The sequence below is a fragment of the Myzus persicae genome, unplaced genomic scaffold, assembly GCF_001856785.1.
Source record: "Myzus persicae strain clone G006 unplaced genomic scaffold, MPER_G0061.0, whole genome shotgun sequence".
NCBI classification, from domain to species: domain Eukaryota; kingdom Metazoa; phylum Arthropoda; class Insecta; order Hemiptera; family Aphididae; genus Myzus; species Myzus persicae.
This window is the reverse complement of record NW_019100791.1, coordinates 482,519-499,511: the sequence shown is the minus strand read 5'-3', so window position 1 is coordinate 499,511 and position 16,993 is coordinate 482,519. Positions and strand designations below refer to the sequence as shown.

Below are 16,993 nucleotides of genomic sequence, written 5' to 3'. Positions count from 1 at the left end.
TTCATGATTAATTACAAAAATATTTGTTCAGATGATAAAAATTATATTTTAATACAATTAATTATAAGCTAAAATTGTATAACTAAAAATTATATTGTACAATAACACAATTGTTAGTAATACTTATTTATATAACTCTTTAATCATATTATCCATGTTAATACTTTTATTATTTATACCAAAATTTAAAGTTAATTTAAATTTAATTTTAAAAAATATGTATGTTACTTTCTTAAATATTTTGAACTAAAAAGTTTAGAACAAGCATTTGCAGTTAACACACACACATATATATATAAATAAAACATACTAAATGTAATTTGTATCCAATAAATAAAAATATATTTTAACAAAGAGTACAAATTATGTAAGTTATGTATGTTACAAATATAATAACAGTATGATGGACAATAAATCAGAACTTTTTTTTCTTCTTTGCAATAGGTTTTCCATCAGATGAATCATCCTGTTTTTCAAGTTGTTTAAAGTTTTTCAAATCGTCCAAGAATAATACCTAAAAATTATAGTTTTTAATTTTAAACAACAAACTAGAAAATATTTTATGATTTATAATGTCTCTGCTATGAATCTAGGACGTTTCCCCCCGGATGGGACAATTTCCCCCCCGGACAAAAAAAATAAATATTAAACAACAATAATATACAATGCAAATAAATAAATGTACAAATGATTTAATTAATGTATAAATATAATGAATATAATAAATATAATTGTATATATGTATATTTTTATTTTTTTATTCTGGTAAGATAGCTCACTGAAATTAAAAAATTTAAAATATCATTATTTGAAAAACTTTCACATCATTTTTTTAACCTATCATCTTTACCTAAATTATTACGAAAAGGCCCTGCTCTATAATTTAAAATTTTGATTGATGCACTTGAGTTGTTCATCTGTAGAGCTTCAATAAAAAGCCAAATATATGGATGATTAGCAATGTTACGAACTATACTAACTACTAAGAGACATAAAGGCAAAAAATGTTGTTAATAGTTTAGATAATTTGAGGTAGGTTTATCAATCATTACCCATTAAATTGGGTAATAAATAAATAACGTGAATGATGATAATCGATAGATGCCGATATGGCGATATGATATAATGATATTATATTATTTATTTATAATATATAAACGCCAAACGGCAATTTTAAATTGAACAGATTAAGTTTAAAATTAATAGATACAACAATAATATAATAATACAAATACACACAAAATTAGAACATATGGAAAAACACAACATAATATGAACTAAATGGTAATACCTTAATTTAGTAATAAAAACAATGATACAACATATTTAAAACAATGATATTATTCAATTACCCATTAAAATCAAAATTAAGATTGTTCAGATTACGAAGCATTCTGTGTAAGGGGTGATTATGTCCGTATAATGTATTGTGAGTTGGAACTTGGAAGAGAGCGTGATTTCTGGAGAAGAAGGAAGGGATACGAAAACATATTTTAGAGAGGAGATCGGGTGCATCTATGGTGCCACCTAGGAGCGAGGTTATAAAGCGCTCATCAGCATCTTGTCGACGAGTTGACAGCATTGGTATTCCCAATGAACTACGAATTAAGGAATAGTCATGCGTAGGGCGAGGTATCTTCATTATGTAAGCAATGTAGGAAAGAAATCTATTTTGTACAAGCTCGAGTCTTAGTTCGTCTTTAGCTAGGTAGGGATGCCACACCACCACACCGTATTCTAATATAGAACGTACTAATGAGAAGTACAATGGGCAGAGACAACGAGCAGAAGAAAACTGATTAGTATTGCGTTTAATAAAACCCAATACTTTTAAAGCTTTACCAACAGTGACATTTATATGGTGCTCAAAATTTAATGATGGTGAGTAATGAATACCAAGATCTTTATAGAGGAAGACACGGTCAAGGGAAGTGCCGTTAAGAGAATAGTTGTGGTGGATAGGAGATCGCTGCCTAGAAAACGACATAACATGACATTTGCTTATATTAAGGCTAAGACCAATGGAGTACGCCCAACTTGCAAAAATATCTAGTTCTAACTGTATGATATAACATTGATTAAGATTATCTATTTTAAGGAATATTTTTATGTCATCAGCAAAAAGAAGGAGTTTAGCCTTAGTGATCCATTTGGTTATTGAGTTTACAAACAGAATAAATAAAAGAGGACTAAGGTGTCCTCTTTGAGGGACTCCAGATGGTATCTCAGCTAACTCAGAAACAGCATTTTTGATTTTTATGAATTGTTTTCTACCTGTGATGTAAGAGTGCAACCAAGATAGTAGGGGATTCCCAATGCCTAAAGACTAAAAGCACCATTATAAGGCAATCGTGGTCTACTGTGTCAAATGCTTTGTTAAAGTCGGTAAAGATTACATCTATCTGCCCTCTGTGTTCGATAACTTCAGATAAATAAGAAGAGAAGGCAACACTACTTGATACGGTTGATTTATGCGATCTAAAACCATGCTGCTCACTTATAATAAGATGATTAAGACTACGCTTTATTCTGGAGTATACAATCGATTCAAATAGTGTACCAATATGTGGTATTATAGAAATTGGTCTGTAGTTTTGGATATCAGAAGCGTCACCAGATTTCAGAACAGGTGCTATAGATGATATTTTCCAAACCTTAGGAAAAATACCTAAATCTAATGAACGCCTGAATAGTAAATAAATTGGATAAGCAATAGAAAAACGACAATTGTACAAGCATTGAGCGGATATGTCATCTGGTCCATTAGAGTAAGTATTTTTTAACGATTTAAGAGCGGAAAAAACATCGTCGACAGTAAACGTTATATCAGAAGGAAGTTCATAGGATAAGTAATTAGATGAGCCAGTAAATGGTGAAAGTTGGAAAGCCGAGGAGTTGAACGTCGAGGAGAAATGAGTTGAAAACAGGTTAGCTGATTCAGTTGGAGTATTTGAGGCAATATTACCAAGATGGAGTGATGACGGAATTGGAGGTTTCTGTTTTAGATTATTTACAAATTTTCAAATATTATGATGATCGTATATTTCGGGTAAATCCAAAGAACCTAGAACCTATTTTCAAACCTATTATTATGTGTAAAAATAAAGTATATTGAGTCGGGGGGAAACGTCCAGTGCCTTTAAGATTCACGGGGGGGAAAGGATACCCTCTGCTATAACATAACAATATTGTTTGGAAATAACTAAAAACAAATTTCAAATATCTCATATAAACACAAAAGTGCATGTATATTCTGATATCCATCCATTATAGACTTTAGTGATGTTACCAGTTACTTTAAACAAAATAAAAAATTCTTACAGTATGTGCCCATCCAGCATTCTTTTTAAATATCTTCCTAAAACAATCTCCTATTTCATTATAAACTGGCTGAGTAACTGTTTTGTATTTTTTCAAATGAGGTAAGTAATTATCACGAGCAATTTGAAATACATGTGTGTCTACAGGGACAGCGTCTAAGTGTTCAAGTGACATTAAACAAATACAATCTGCAACCTATAAATTTAATATATTATTTAAATGAATATTAAATATATATATTTTTTTAGGCGGGGATGAAAAAACCAAGTAATGTAAGTATAAAAAATGAAATACAGTAAGTTTAATGATTATGATACTTGAATACAACATATGTATAAATATTTATTATATCTTAATTATAAGAAGTTAAAATCTCAATTTTGTTAATAGTGTGGGTATATTACTTGGCCTTTCCATCATCAGTTATAAAATATAATTAATTTTTTACCTTGGGACCAACTCCTGGCAATAGCATCAATTCTTTTTTAGCACTATCATAATTCATATTTCTTAGCTTATCAATCCATTTATTACTACCTAGTTCAAACATTTTTTCAGCAGTTTGTCGTATAAATTTTGCTCTATATCCAAATTTTGCGACTTTCAAATCTTCTTCAACTTGTGGCCCAATTAATGTTTCAATATTAGGAAAAGCATAATAAGTTGTTCCAACTATTTTTTCACCATATAACGTGCACATTTTTTCAACCATAGATGAGATCCTATAATGATATTATTTAAATTATTAAAGACAAAAAATGTATGTAATTTAATTTACCTTGTGATATTATTATTTGATGAACAGATAAATGATAGTATGTTTTCAACTGGTTCTTGTTTCAACATTCTAATTCCTTTAAACCGTTCTGCTGATTTTTTAAAAATTGGATCACATAAACTCCATTCTTTATAGTATGCATCCAAGGGTTCATCCATTCTTAGATAATTACTTAACATTTTTTCATCCAAATCTGTGGCTGGAACTCGTTTATAAGCTATGTGATCATCATTTTGTTTCAGAACCCAAAAACCACCAGCAAATACTCCTGAGTATTCATCTGGATTAGTTTCTTTCCATCTAACAATTGGAGAAAAAAAATTGACAAAATGTAAACAACTTGAATTTATCAAACATCAATCATTATTCATTTTGACAACAGAATTTTTATAATCACAAACTATAAGTTAGCTGTATATTGAATATTTATATTGAAGTAGGTATTGGACCAAATTGAATACCTAATAAATAGTGAAAACACCAACATTTACCTGAAACTTTGTCCACCAAGTAGGACGCATTTCAAATTCACTTGATCGCTTGAACACAAAATCTTTTTCATTTTTTTTTTATAATGACCAAAAATAAGTAAATGTAATTGTTACTGTTTGATTTGATGATAGAAAAATAATTATGGCTAATGAGACCACAATAAAGTTTTCATTAGCATTCCTAACTTAAAATGTTATCAAATTAATTTATATTTATTTAGTTAATGTACTTGTCAATTGTCATTTACAATTATACTCACTGTCCTCGCGTGTTGGAGTGATATTAAATAATAAATATTCATTTAATTTTTTTAAAATTATTTGAAGTAGGTATCAAATATAAAATATAAATATTATGGTAGATAAAAAAATGATTAAAGATTTTACGCGGGCATTAATTTTTAAACATGCCACAGATTACAGATAATAATGCTATAACCTTAAATATTCTAAAATGTATCAATAGACCTTATCACTCCAGTGATATGCTGATATTCAACTTTATACAAAATGTTAATAATTATCATTTGTCTTCAGGTTCAGATATTCAGAATTTGAAGCTTTAAGTTTTCAGAGTTTTGAATTATTTTCAATTTATTTAACTTTTTTTTCATTGAATTATACTCTAAATCCATAAACTAATTCCGGGTGATTGTAATCTCGGAAATTTTAATTGGAAGCAAGCTAGACATTTTCAATAAACTTTTGTAAGAATAAATGTATATTATTTATTAATAAATTAATTTGATCAAATATTACATAATGAATATGATTATTAGAGAAATTATAATTATTGTTAATCATAAGGTGCTGGTCAAGTTGGAAGATTATACATATACATTTTATGCTAGCTTATGGATTGAAAATGCCTATTTTTTAAAACAGAGTATTGAACAATTATTATTCTATTATTTTAATAGTTTAATTTAAACATATGTATATAGGTTAATCAGTGAATGATTAAAATTATTTTTATACCAATTTCCATACCGTCCATATTTAAAACACATATTGCATAATTAAACTCATAATGGCTAATTTCTGTTTTCTAGCCCCTTAAAGTTTTAAAGTTATTTTTTTCTCATAGTTTCATTTTGTTAACCATTAAGTATGGATCATCTTTATTTAATACTTCTATACATAATGGCATTAAATATCTAGTATAAGGAAAGTCAGTTCAAATATTGTTTCCTCTAAAATTGTTATGATCTTCTCACTTCTTAGAATTCTATCCATTCTCTACTACATTCTAAAACTTAACTATAAAAAAAACCACTCTTTCTACATATGATGTACCGATTTAGCTATTAACAATAGCTTCAGTCTTAATTGTTAATGTTACATAATATAACTAGGTGTAAACTTGTACATCTTTATTTTTTATAATTATATTTCCAATGCACTTTAACCATACTCCGTCTACCAAGAAAATATGACTACTTCCTGCGAATAATATTACCAGTGTGTCTTGACCTTTCTCTCATCTAGAGATTATTATAGCAGGTAGTGTTGAAGACACTACCTGCTGGTTTTGACTAATTTTAGTTTCTATGCGCTTATATTCTTTCGGTGGACTGAGTATATAATATATATCAATACTATCAATACATTAACCCTTAAAGTAGGTTTATGGTACATAAACATAGGTACATTGGTTTATGGTAGGTATATTGCTTGTGTTTAAACTTAAATAAAAGATTTAATATTATCAGTAAAAAATATTTTGATAGAAGAATGTACCTCTAAAAAAATTGTTAAATTTGTATACAATTGTTAAATAATTTTTTTTTTTTACAGATTGGCAGTTGAAAAAATCAATTCATCTTACTTCAAGACTTGAACAAAGTTTAAATTGTTGCAAGAATTCAAATATTCGAGTTACATTTAACAATTATATCATTATGATTTTATTTAAACGAGTACTGTCTTTTAAAATTAACAAACAAAAACAGTTCTTCAGATGCTTTTGTAGCTCTGATAATACTTTAGAGACAATCAAGTCTAATCAAATTCAATGGCCTAAGGACTACAACAATATTCCATTGGAACCCAATGTTACTAATTTTTCTACTATTAGTCCAGCATTACTCCCTACATTTAATCTGGCTGCATATGTAAATGACTCCTATTCATTACAACAGTTGGTCAAACTGGGTGTAGAAATTTACAAATTTGACAATAAACCTAATGTAATGGAAACGATATTGAAATTAGATTTTGAACGTGATATGAAACCGTACATAAGATTTATTCATGATTGCGGAGTTCCTGTTGAAGAATTGGGAAAATTTCTCACAAAAAATCCTATGATATTTTCTGAACATATGGATGATTTAATAACCCGAATTAATTATTTAGAACATAAAAAATTTAATAAAGAAATGATAACTACTATAATTCGAAAACACCCAAAATGGTTATCTCAAAGTACAGTTGACATTGATACCAGTCTTGGATTTTTTCAAACTAACTTTTTTCTTTCTGGTGATAATATCCGTAGTATAGTTACTAAATTACCAAAATTGATTACTTGGCCAAAAAAATCGGTAAATTTAATAATGTTTTCATTGATTGAAGAAATGGGTTTTAATAAAAGTGAAAGAAAAAGACTTTTACAAATCCACCCTAGATTATTTACTATGTCAAAAAATCATTTATTACAACGGTTCAACTACATACATCATACTATGGACATAAATCACGACCGCATTGTTCTTGAACCTCAAGTTATGACCAGTCGTTTATTTAGAACCAAACAGAGACATGAATATCTGAAATATTTAAACCGAGCACAATATGACCCAACAAAGCCCAATTATGTACCACTTTCAAAATTAGTTTCAGGAGATGATTCAGAATTTTGTATTAATCTTGCTAAGACTAGTGTTGAAATGTTTAATACCTATCTGAAGACTGTTCAATAATGTTACAATTTAATTACTCATTTGTAAAAATGTATGTTTCACTAATATTGTGTTTTTAATTTGTTTGTTTATTTATTATTTAACATTAGTGTACCTATCACAGTTATCTACATGAGAAGATAATCGTGATATCTATACAATAATGATAATGAATTTAAATATATTTGCATTTACAAATGTATGTATCAATGGGTTTATATATTATATACTTATTGACGATTTATAAATTATATAAAAAATATGTTTATATATTATAATATGTGTATTAAATATGCAATGGAATTTACTAACAATTTTGAGAATGTTAAATAAAAAAAATATTTAGTTTCAAGGGCAAAATATATAAGTCAATCTTCATACAATAAAAACTGAATAATAGTTTTAAGGTGCCATATTTTTTTTATTAGAATATATAAACCAAGGTTAAAAAAATTTAAATACCCTAGTTGCTATTATTTACGATTTTGTTTACCATTAATAATTATAATATATTACGTTTGACTTTACTGTAGGTAGTTAATTGTATTACAGATTATAATAATAAGACCGATATGTACCTCTCAAGACTGAAAACAGTAGTCACCAGCTAATATTAATGTCTTCACTATTCATCTAAAATTTAATTGGGTACCTTAAACCTTTATTAAAAGTTAAAATTACTTGTACGTGGGCAATCTTATTTAGTGTGAAATAGGTATAATCTATGTATGAAAAATATATTATCACTATACAATTTTCGATCTTCAATAATATGATTTACAAAATCAACATACAATTTTTAGTAATTAATAATTATTAAGCATATAATAATTATAACAATCATAGCCTAAAAATCAAAAAATTAAATTTTTAGATTCTGAGCATAACAATAAGTGTATTGTATTTACAATTATGTGTGGTTTTTTTTTTGTCATCAACAGAAAGTAAGTAACAGGGTAGAAAAGTGATTATTTCGACATCGACATCTTTTCTCATAGAAAAGCGAATCTAATTGATACATTTGAGAGGTCAAAATTGAAAATTTCGAGTAGTTTTCAAAAGCGTCGAGTAAAACAAAACAAACAAAATGGTAATTTTTTCGCTAAACTAATATTTGAAAAATTTGGTGTAACCCAAAAAGTTAATGGACACTTGAAATTTTCAATGTAAAATTTATATTAACATTTCCATGTGATATGGTGACAATTTCAAAATATTTTGAGCTATTTATAACCTAGATATGTTTTTCGAATTTTGTAAAAAAAATTTTTAATTATTGTCCATGAAAACTTTCTCACTTAAAAAAAACTTGATAATTTAATGCAAGGATCCTCATGACATGCTTTAATAGCAGTTAAAGTGTATTAGAGATACATAGGCACGGTTATTTTTTATATGTATTTAAATTTCAAATGTTGTTAAAATTCATCAAAATAACGAAAATTTTGCAAAATTATTTCTGGATTAAAAATTCATAAAAAATTTTCTTTTCATAACTAACATTAGAAATTGTAATAGAAGATTCCCTACAAGCGTTTCTACCTCTATCGAAAAAAATAAGAGTTTATGTTATTTAGAGCCTTGAGATATTTTCGATTTGTATAATTATTTTTTGACTATTTAATTTGATTATTTATACCACTATGCTAGGATGGCACATCGTCTTCTTTCAGAATCGTTTTTCGAATGCAATGATTTATCATTGAATTTAAATACCTACAAGGCTTATAACACGTCTATTACAATGACTTGCTCAAGTGGCTGATCATCTTTTTAAAAATAATGAACAAAAATGCCATACTGTTGTAATTGTTAGACAACTTTTCGACTGGAAAGAAACATTAATTTCTTATGACATTTTGAATTTAAAATGCTTATGATATTTGGTATTCAGCTGAAAATTAACGAATTCCCATTAATCAATTTTTGATATTTTGTTGTAATTCAAAAACGAATAATCATAGAAACTTAAAATGTGTTACAAATATTTATAGTATCAATTTTCAAACGATTATGACACTTTTTGAGCTATTTATAGTCTATAATCATGAAAAATGTTTCAAATGTTGTAAATTATATTTTTGGTTAGAAATTCAAAAAAACTTTGTTTCCATAAGTAACATAAGAAATTCTAATAGAAGATTTTCATTAAGTTCTTCTATCTTCATCACAAAAAAAGTTTACCTGAAAGTTATGCTATTTATAGCCATGAAATAATTTCAATTTTCTTAATGTTTTTTAGATTCTGGGCGGAGCAAGTATATATATATATTGATTTTATAATGATGTAAGTTTTTTTATTTATTTTTTATTTGTTGTGTCTGTGTATTAGATAAGTAGTCCAAACTAATGCTTCCGATGCAGCATATAAAATTCCCAGTAGTTTCTAAAAACAAAAACTAAGAAAAAGTTGGAATTTCAACACAAAATCAATTTTGGTTTTACGTGTAACACTAGAAAAAATTACTGTAAATACATGAAATTTTCAGTGAATGTTTATAATAGCATTTCCTATACAGGCACTTTGGAATTTTCAAAAATATTTTTACTCACTTTAAGCTTTTTATAGACATTTATAACATTTTCTATTATTATAAGTTTTTTTTTTAAATTTAGGTAAATAAAAATATTTTTGCTCAGTCAAAAGACTTGAAATTTAATATAAGTTTCGTAAGTTGTTCTCGGAGGAAATTAAAAAGAAAGATGAGCGTGTAACCACAATAATTTTTTATGAAACTCTAAGTTCAAATTTTGACGAAATTCGCATAAATCAACAAAGTATGCAAATTATTTTCACTTAGAAATCCATAAAAAAAAAAAATAAAATAAAATGTAATACAGGATTTCTCATAAGTTTGTCTACCTGTATCAAAAAATAAATATTTACTTGAAAGTCAGATTAAATTTCTATATGAGCGTTTGAAGTTCAAATTTGAATAACATTGGATATTTACTCGATTTCTCGTGGGGCTCATTCTGTAACATTCTTATTTCGATACTTGAAATTTACATTATATGTTTAATTATTTTATTGTTTTCTATACTTGATAAAACTTTTATATGATTTTAACACGCTTTTGAGCTGTTTAAGGTCATTTTCAATTTTAATTTTGTTTTGTTTTTAATACCAATAAAATTGTATTCGTTGGGTTCAGAAGCTTAAAAAATTAATACAAGACTCCTCACATCATATTGTTACAATATGAGTTGAAAAATATTAAATATATAAAGATATTTTTTCATAACCATTTAAAGTTCAGATTTTATCAAAATTTATCAAATTTAAAATGTACTAATTATGTTGTAGTTAAAAATTTATAAAAATGTTCAATTATTGTTATGGCTAAGGATTGAAAGTGTGAAACATGTTCCTACATAAGTAGTCCATTCTGTAGCCAATCTAAAAAATTTAAAATCTAAAATATCACAGTTTTTTTATTATTGTTATTTTAAGTTCAAATGTGCATAAAATTACTTATTAAAACCAAGAATAACGATTCTAGTAATTATTTGTAATTAAAAAAAACATTTTTCGTGGATTCTTGAAACTTTTAGGGTAGGTAAATTATTATATTTTATACATACCATGACATTTTTAAGTACAATGTTTCAACGAAAATGAATTTAACCTACTGCAGTAGACTGTAGTACTATTAGTATTAATGGCTAGTAATAAAATAAATTACTATAATCACTATAATATCATAAAATATACCTACTTAGTAATATTATAGGCTGATAAAACAGACCGTTTTCGCACAGAATCGTTTTTCGTGTACCTACCATTAATTTATATCATTGAATTCAAATTGAACACATAATTTCATCCATTGCAGTGACACGCTCAATCTTTTGAGCCCTAAGCTGTGCTGATTCTGAATTGTATTTAGATTATGTATTTATGAATTATGTTTAAATGTTTATTTTATTTCGATATTAAATGTTTAAAGCATTTTGATATTTCAAATTATATTCAAAATTAAAATTATGGAGAATAGATCGATGTAATAGTACCTATCTACTTTATGAGGTACCTAGTATAATATATTATATATTGGTTGCCAGGTTGAAATGTACCGTTTTGCCTTATTAATATTTTAGTACCTATTTTACTTCTGTTATACATAATTGCGTGTTAAACTATTTCACTTTACGTAGCTGCAGCCTAACATACCAACTATACTTTCATACATCCCTAAAATAGGTACACATTTTCAGTTAGGTATACCAGATAGGAAGTATAATACCTATTCATGTAAGGATATAACATTTAAAAAAATATATTAAAAATTTAAATTGTACTGCCATATATCGCTTTCATACTATTATAGATAAGTATTGTGGACTTAAAATAAATCTGAGCTTAGATATATTAATATATTATTTTGACGGAACATTACAATGCATTTCTATATTATAATGCTAGATAGATTTCTGGGTCTTTCGATTGCCGGTTCAACAATTGATGTTTTATTGTTGTATACATAATATTATATACCTAATCTACCTTTACAAACTCTCAACAGGTGTAAAATTGTGAATGACATTGGCACGTTGTCTATACTATAATATTATACCCTTCGGATATTCGGTGGTCCAAAATCATGGAGATTTTGCAAAAAAAAAATTGTACGAGTTATATGGTGGTATTATATTATAGCCTATAAGTGCAATATATATATACATATAAGTTATATACTTATTCGTATTATGGATAAAATATTATATTATATCCCTTACACTTCAGTCTACCGTTGCCGCTCCCGCCGACGCCGCCGTGATGGCCGCCGCGTGTACGAGTCTTTCGGACGCCGATGGCGACAAAAGGGAAAAAAGGTATTTTCGTTCCGATTCTATTCAAATGGAATGCACGCACGCAGATCGGATTCATCACAATGGTCATGTGAACGCTTTGGTACATATATATATATAGATATACATATTTATATTCGTATTCCCCTAAGCACAATGACGAAGAATGCCTTAACATATCCTGTCGGGATCGATATGTATGAGCATAATATATACATACATATAAATATAAAAATATGTATGTATATATATTATATATATACATACCTATATGTGCACCTATTATATAATGCACACACACGCGGCACAGTATATATTATTATTATTATTATGTGTAGCAAAGACGCGTCTGCAGGCGGCCGTTTCGTGGCAGCCACAACACAATACCCCAAATTGGAATTTTGAAGACATAAAAGACATTCCCCGATGAATGAATAACGCATATTCGATGACAGTTTTCAAATACTACGGAACAGCATCGCTTGCATGTAACTACATAATATAGTATACATATTCTTATACAGGTATACTTGCTCTCCTTGGACACACACGGTGGCAAAATTCTAATGAACTTAAACGTTTGGATTGACCCAAATAGCAAATAAGTATAAAACTGAAAAAAATTCACAAGTTTTCATATTTTAATATAACTCATTATGTATAGGATATTACATGGGTAAGTTATATAGGTACGTCTAGGAATACCTGTAATAGCTATAAGCTAACTACCTACACTGCTCCTCTGTGTGTATTATATTTGAAACAAGTTACTGTTTTCGGTTTTGCTGTTTGTATTATTATTTTTTTTTTCATTAGGATGAGTCGTGGTATCTAGGCCACTGGCTGACGATCTTACGCATCAAATTGTTTTTGTTTTTTTACGTAGCATTGGTTTGTACATTAAACATAACATACAAAAACATTACGATAGGTACATTGAGCAAGTATACAAACTTGGCTTACGATTTTAAATTATCATACTTATATATAGTTGTATTATGTAGGTATAATCGTATAATATTGGATATTTGGACATATCATCTGGTCTTGGTAGTTGCTTAGTGTAGGCAGGTATCTACATATTATTCAATTATTGTGTATAATATATAAATTATACTAAATTATATTTTACATATAGCACAAGTATACTTTCTAATAAATTATAATCTATTATTTATTAATAATTTACTTATTGAATAATACTCGATGGATATATCGTAGTATTTGGTAGTAGGAACATACTAAATAGCTACTTAAATTTATACCCATACTCATAGAAGTTTAATATAACTATTTGTATTTTAATACTTACCTATACATAGTTTATTATATTATATATTGTACCTGTACGGCTGTACGAGTACTCGGTAGTCAGTAGTCAGTTAAACCTAAATTGGTTATCGACTTATGGTTGCATCCCTAGACTTATTTTGTTGGGGTGGTTGGTAAAAAAATGAACATGAACTCAATTGTCTCCATATACTTATATTTATAATATATCATAATTTATTTAAATTGTAAGTATTAGGTACTCGACAAAAACCAGTAGGTATCACACAACTCCGACAAATTTTGATATGGGATTAGGTATACATTCCGGTTGCAGTACAAGTCTATGGATAAAATCTTAAAAATAAAATTCTACATAAGGATAGGCAGGAGACTAGGACAGGATAAACCCTTGCAGTCCACCTTATGCTAATGAGTACCGATCACTTATCGTAGTAACTGGTAACCACCAAGTCACATGACCATCCCGTTATAGTTGCAAATGGAGTTTAAGATTTGGGAAAGCTGAAGATTTTGACGTAGAAATGAACATTTTTTTCATTTGTTCCAAATTCCAATGCGGTGTAAGACCTTCGGGTTTGCTGGGGGCTGAGCCTTTAGTCTCCCCACTATTTGCGCATTTAATAAAATAACTGTCCATATTACTCCCGGTTTCTTTTAATCGTCATCGCCGAACATACAATGTTTGTATACAATAACTGTACTTACCTATATATAATAATCTAAGGATCGGTTCCAGTATGTGGTGGTATACCATCGTACCAGTTCGTACCAGAATACTGTAATACCGGTATGCCGTAATATTCGTATAGCCATATGCCCATATAGGTACTATATATGTCTATATATATATAATATAAGTCCATAATAACATAATAACGATATATGGGTACTGGGTAAGTATACCATAATATAAGATCATCATACCGGAAACTAGCATTGGATTGTACCATAATTGCATCAAATACTCTTGAAATATATTAAAATACAAATACGTAAAGTACCAATAAATAATTTATCAATATATTAATTTAATTCCATTATAAAATAATGAAATATTAATATTAACTTCAATAAGTCTTTTGAAAAAAAATTACATCATAAATGGTATTAATTAACATCACATTGTTTTAATTGAGCTAAAAATGAAAAGCTATATACGAATACGATTAGCTAATTTTATTATACTATTTCTACATATTTTTTAATTTTAAAGGTACTTTTTCCGGCATTATATCCTAATACAGTGGGTAGTGCCATTCGAGCATTGAGCAATCACCAACAACCGCGATACACTAGTCACCGATACACAGATATATATATACCATAAAACATTCAACCCAAAGATTATTAAATCTAAAAAAAGAAAGCTCCTATTCTATAGGTATACGGATAATAAATTTGTATTGACATGGACACATGGTGTATTGGTATTTGGTGTATAAGTATCGTAAAGTGTAACAACGGCATGTAACTTAGGTAGGTATATAGAAGTGTACGAAGGGAAAACAAATACACGTACAGTATAATTAATTTGTAATTAATGAATGTCAATACTCAATAGTCAATGGTAGGTTTATACTAAACTTTATTATAATTATGTTCGTGATCTTGACCAATGGTATAGAACAGTTCAACAGTATATCGTCTAATGTCTATAATATATAAAATGCGCAGTCCACAGAACAACACGTACCTATAATAAGCAGTTAACAATTTTACATTGTTATTTATAAATAAAATGTTGATTTTTAATCTACATTTTAAAAAATAAATTATTTTGATTATTAGATATTACTATAAACAATAATTTTTGTTTGAATTTTATTATTTAGACTATTTTAATCCCTTGGTTTTTTTACGAATAGGTATTAGGTACTGAATTATTCATAATATTCGTTCCTTGTAAGAAATATGCTGACGTTCAAAATTTATTGTGTTTACTGTATATTATAATATGTTATATATAGGTTTAAAATATCTTTGTAAAATAATCTGCCGACTGGAAACTGAATATACGACGATTTTTACTACAAACCTAGCTTATATTATAGAATATAGAAATAAATATAGCCAATAGGCTATATGACTATACGTATAACTTTAATAAGTGCAGGGTGAATAAGGACAAAGATCCACTTCTATTGTTTTTTTTTGTGTACCTATAGTACCTACCCTAACTATTTTTTTATTTGTAAGGGGGAACTGCACAAACTTATATCCGAAATAGTTTTTATTAAAATAAAGATTTAAATTGTTGACAATGATATACCTAATGAATTTTTAATTTTAAATATCAAAATTATTTTTGATACTAGTTCATTATTTTTTCTATAGTTAGAGTCAAAACTTTAAAGCCTCCCACTAGTCGGTGTTAAATGATTTTGTACTTGGAACGCAGTTTTTAAATCCCTGGATTGAGCCAGATGGTTTGGATACCTACCTAGTTAGAACACTGATTATTAATAACTATAATTATTACTGTACATTGTACATAGTACTCATTATCTGATAATAATGGGTACTATGTACAATTATTATTCTTCAAATTATTCATATAGATCTTATATATAACCACGTATTGATCTCTCAGTTTATTAAGTTTATTATATTTTAATTTTTAGCTATTAATAATAATTGTTTGTATAGTAATTGGTAAGTATATTATTTGAATACATATTGGACGAATAAGTACATTTTCTTAACAATATGTCGGGTACAGTAGGAACAAAAAACAAATCAGCTTGAATCCAAAATGTTGTATAATTTATAAATTGCACGTTACAGCCATTGCTTGTTTTGTATAATAATATTATATAGACTAGACTAGACGTGATCATTTTAACAGCGATCTCTGCTCCAAAGCTATATGAAAGAATAAACGCATACCCACACTCATTTACCCACCCGTTCGTAGCATGTCCCAACTTTACCACTTATATCACGATAAGCGAATACTAAAGTTTAATACATTAATACGAGTATAATATTATACACTTTATTATATGCTCTGTAATAATCTATGTGTAGTCGGCGCCATGCGGATGTTAATCTCTTTTTCTTTGATGCTGGATCTACCTACAAGTCGTTCTTGTTTTTAATAAATTAGTCTTTACAAAAAATGAAACATTTTCAATCTAATTTCAATTTAAATCATAATTATTAGATTTCGATCTTTAAATTATTATTGTTAAGTCACTTTACTAATTACTATTTACCAGCTATAGAGTTAAGGCTAACTATAAACTATACACTGAATTACAATCGCTATTTTCTATCAATATATAAGGATATAACATACTGAATATTTCATAATATAGCCAATATAGCCATATAGCTTATAAGTACCTATATTTCTATGTATTTTTTTTTTATAAAAATCTGTTTTAAAACTGTAA

The 16,993-nt window shown here is 27.6% G+C and overlaps 2 protein-coding genes across 6 annotated transcripts; one reads left to right on the top strand and one right to left on the bottom strand.

Annotated features, from left to right (window-relative positions):
* Positions 1-178: 178 nt before the first annotated feature.
* LOC111043009 (N-glycosylase/DNA lyase) lies at positions 179-4,972 on the bottom strand. 5 transcript variants are annotated; one of them, XM_022327775.1, is made up of 6 exons: positions 4,851-4,972; positions 4,591-4,775; positions 4,100-4,399; positions 3,770-4,043; positions 3,322-3,516; positions 416-514 (listed from the first exon to the last, which is right to left on the bottom strand). In XM_022327775.1, exons 2-6 carry the CDS (start codon positions 4,659-4,661, stop codon positions 416-418), a joined length of 939 nt encoding a protein of 312 aa, XP_022183467.1. In that variant the 5' UTR covers positions 4,662-4,775; positions 4,851-4,972. The 5 variants fall into 5 exon arrangements, with proteins under 5 accessions (XP_022183471.1, XP_022183467.1, XP_022183468.1 ...); XM_022327776.1 differs by having other exon boundaries at positions 4,839-4,960; XM_022327777.1 differs by having other exon boundaries at positions 4,591-4,771; positions 4,839-4,957.
* Positions 4,973-5,098: 126 nt separating this feature from the next.
* LOC111043007 (transcription termination factor 3, mitochondrial) lies at positions 5,099-7,853 on the top strand. The gene is made up of 2 exons (XM_022327774.1): positions 5,099-5,297; positions 6,388-7,853. Exon 2 carries the CDS (start codon positions 6,492-6,494, stop codon positions 7,512-7,514), a length of 1,023 nt encoding a protein of 340 aa, XP_022183466.1. The 5' UTR covers positions 5,099-5,297; positions 6,388-6,491; the 3' UTR covers positions 7,515-7,853.
* The last annotated feature ends 9,140 nt before the right edge of the window (positions 7,854-16,993 follow it).

What these genes read in the sequence shown, in the direction of transcription:
- LOC111043009 (XM_022327775.1), bottom strand. Translation starts at nt 4,661, where the DNA reads ATGAAAAAGATTTTGTGTTCAAGCGATCAAGTGAATTTGAAATGCGTC. An exon ending in CTTGGTGGACAAAGTTTCAG is followed by an intron (nt 4,400 to 4,590) that starts GTAAATGTTGGT and finishes TCCAATTGTTAG; the next exon opens with ATGGAAAGAAACTAATCCAG. An exon ending in ATGCTGGATGGGCACATACT is followed by an intron (nt 515 to 3,321) that starts GTAAGAATTTTT and finishes TATAATTTTTAG; the next exon opens with GTATTATTCTTGGACGATTT.
- LOC111043007 (XM_022327774.1), top strand. Translation starts at nt 6,492, where the DNA reads ATGATTTTATTTAAACGAGTACTGTCTTTTAAAATTAACAAACAAAAA.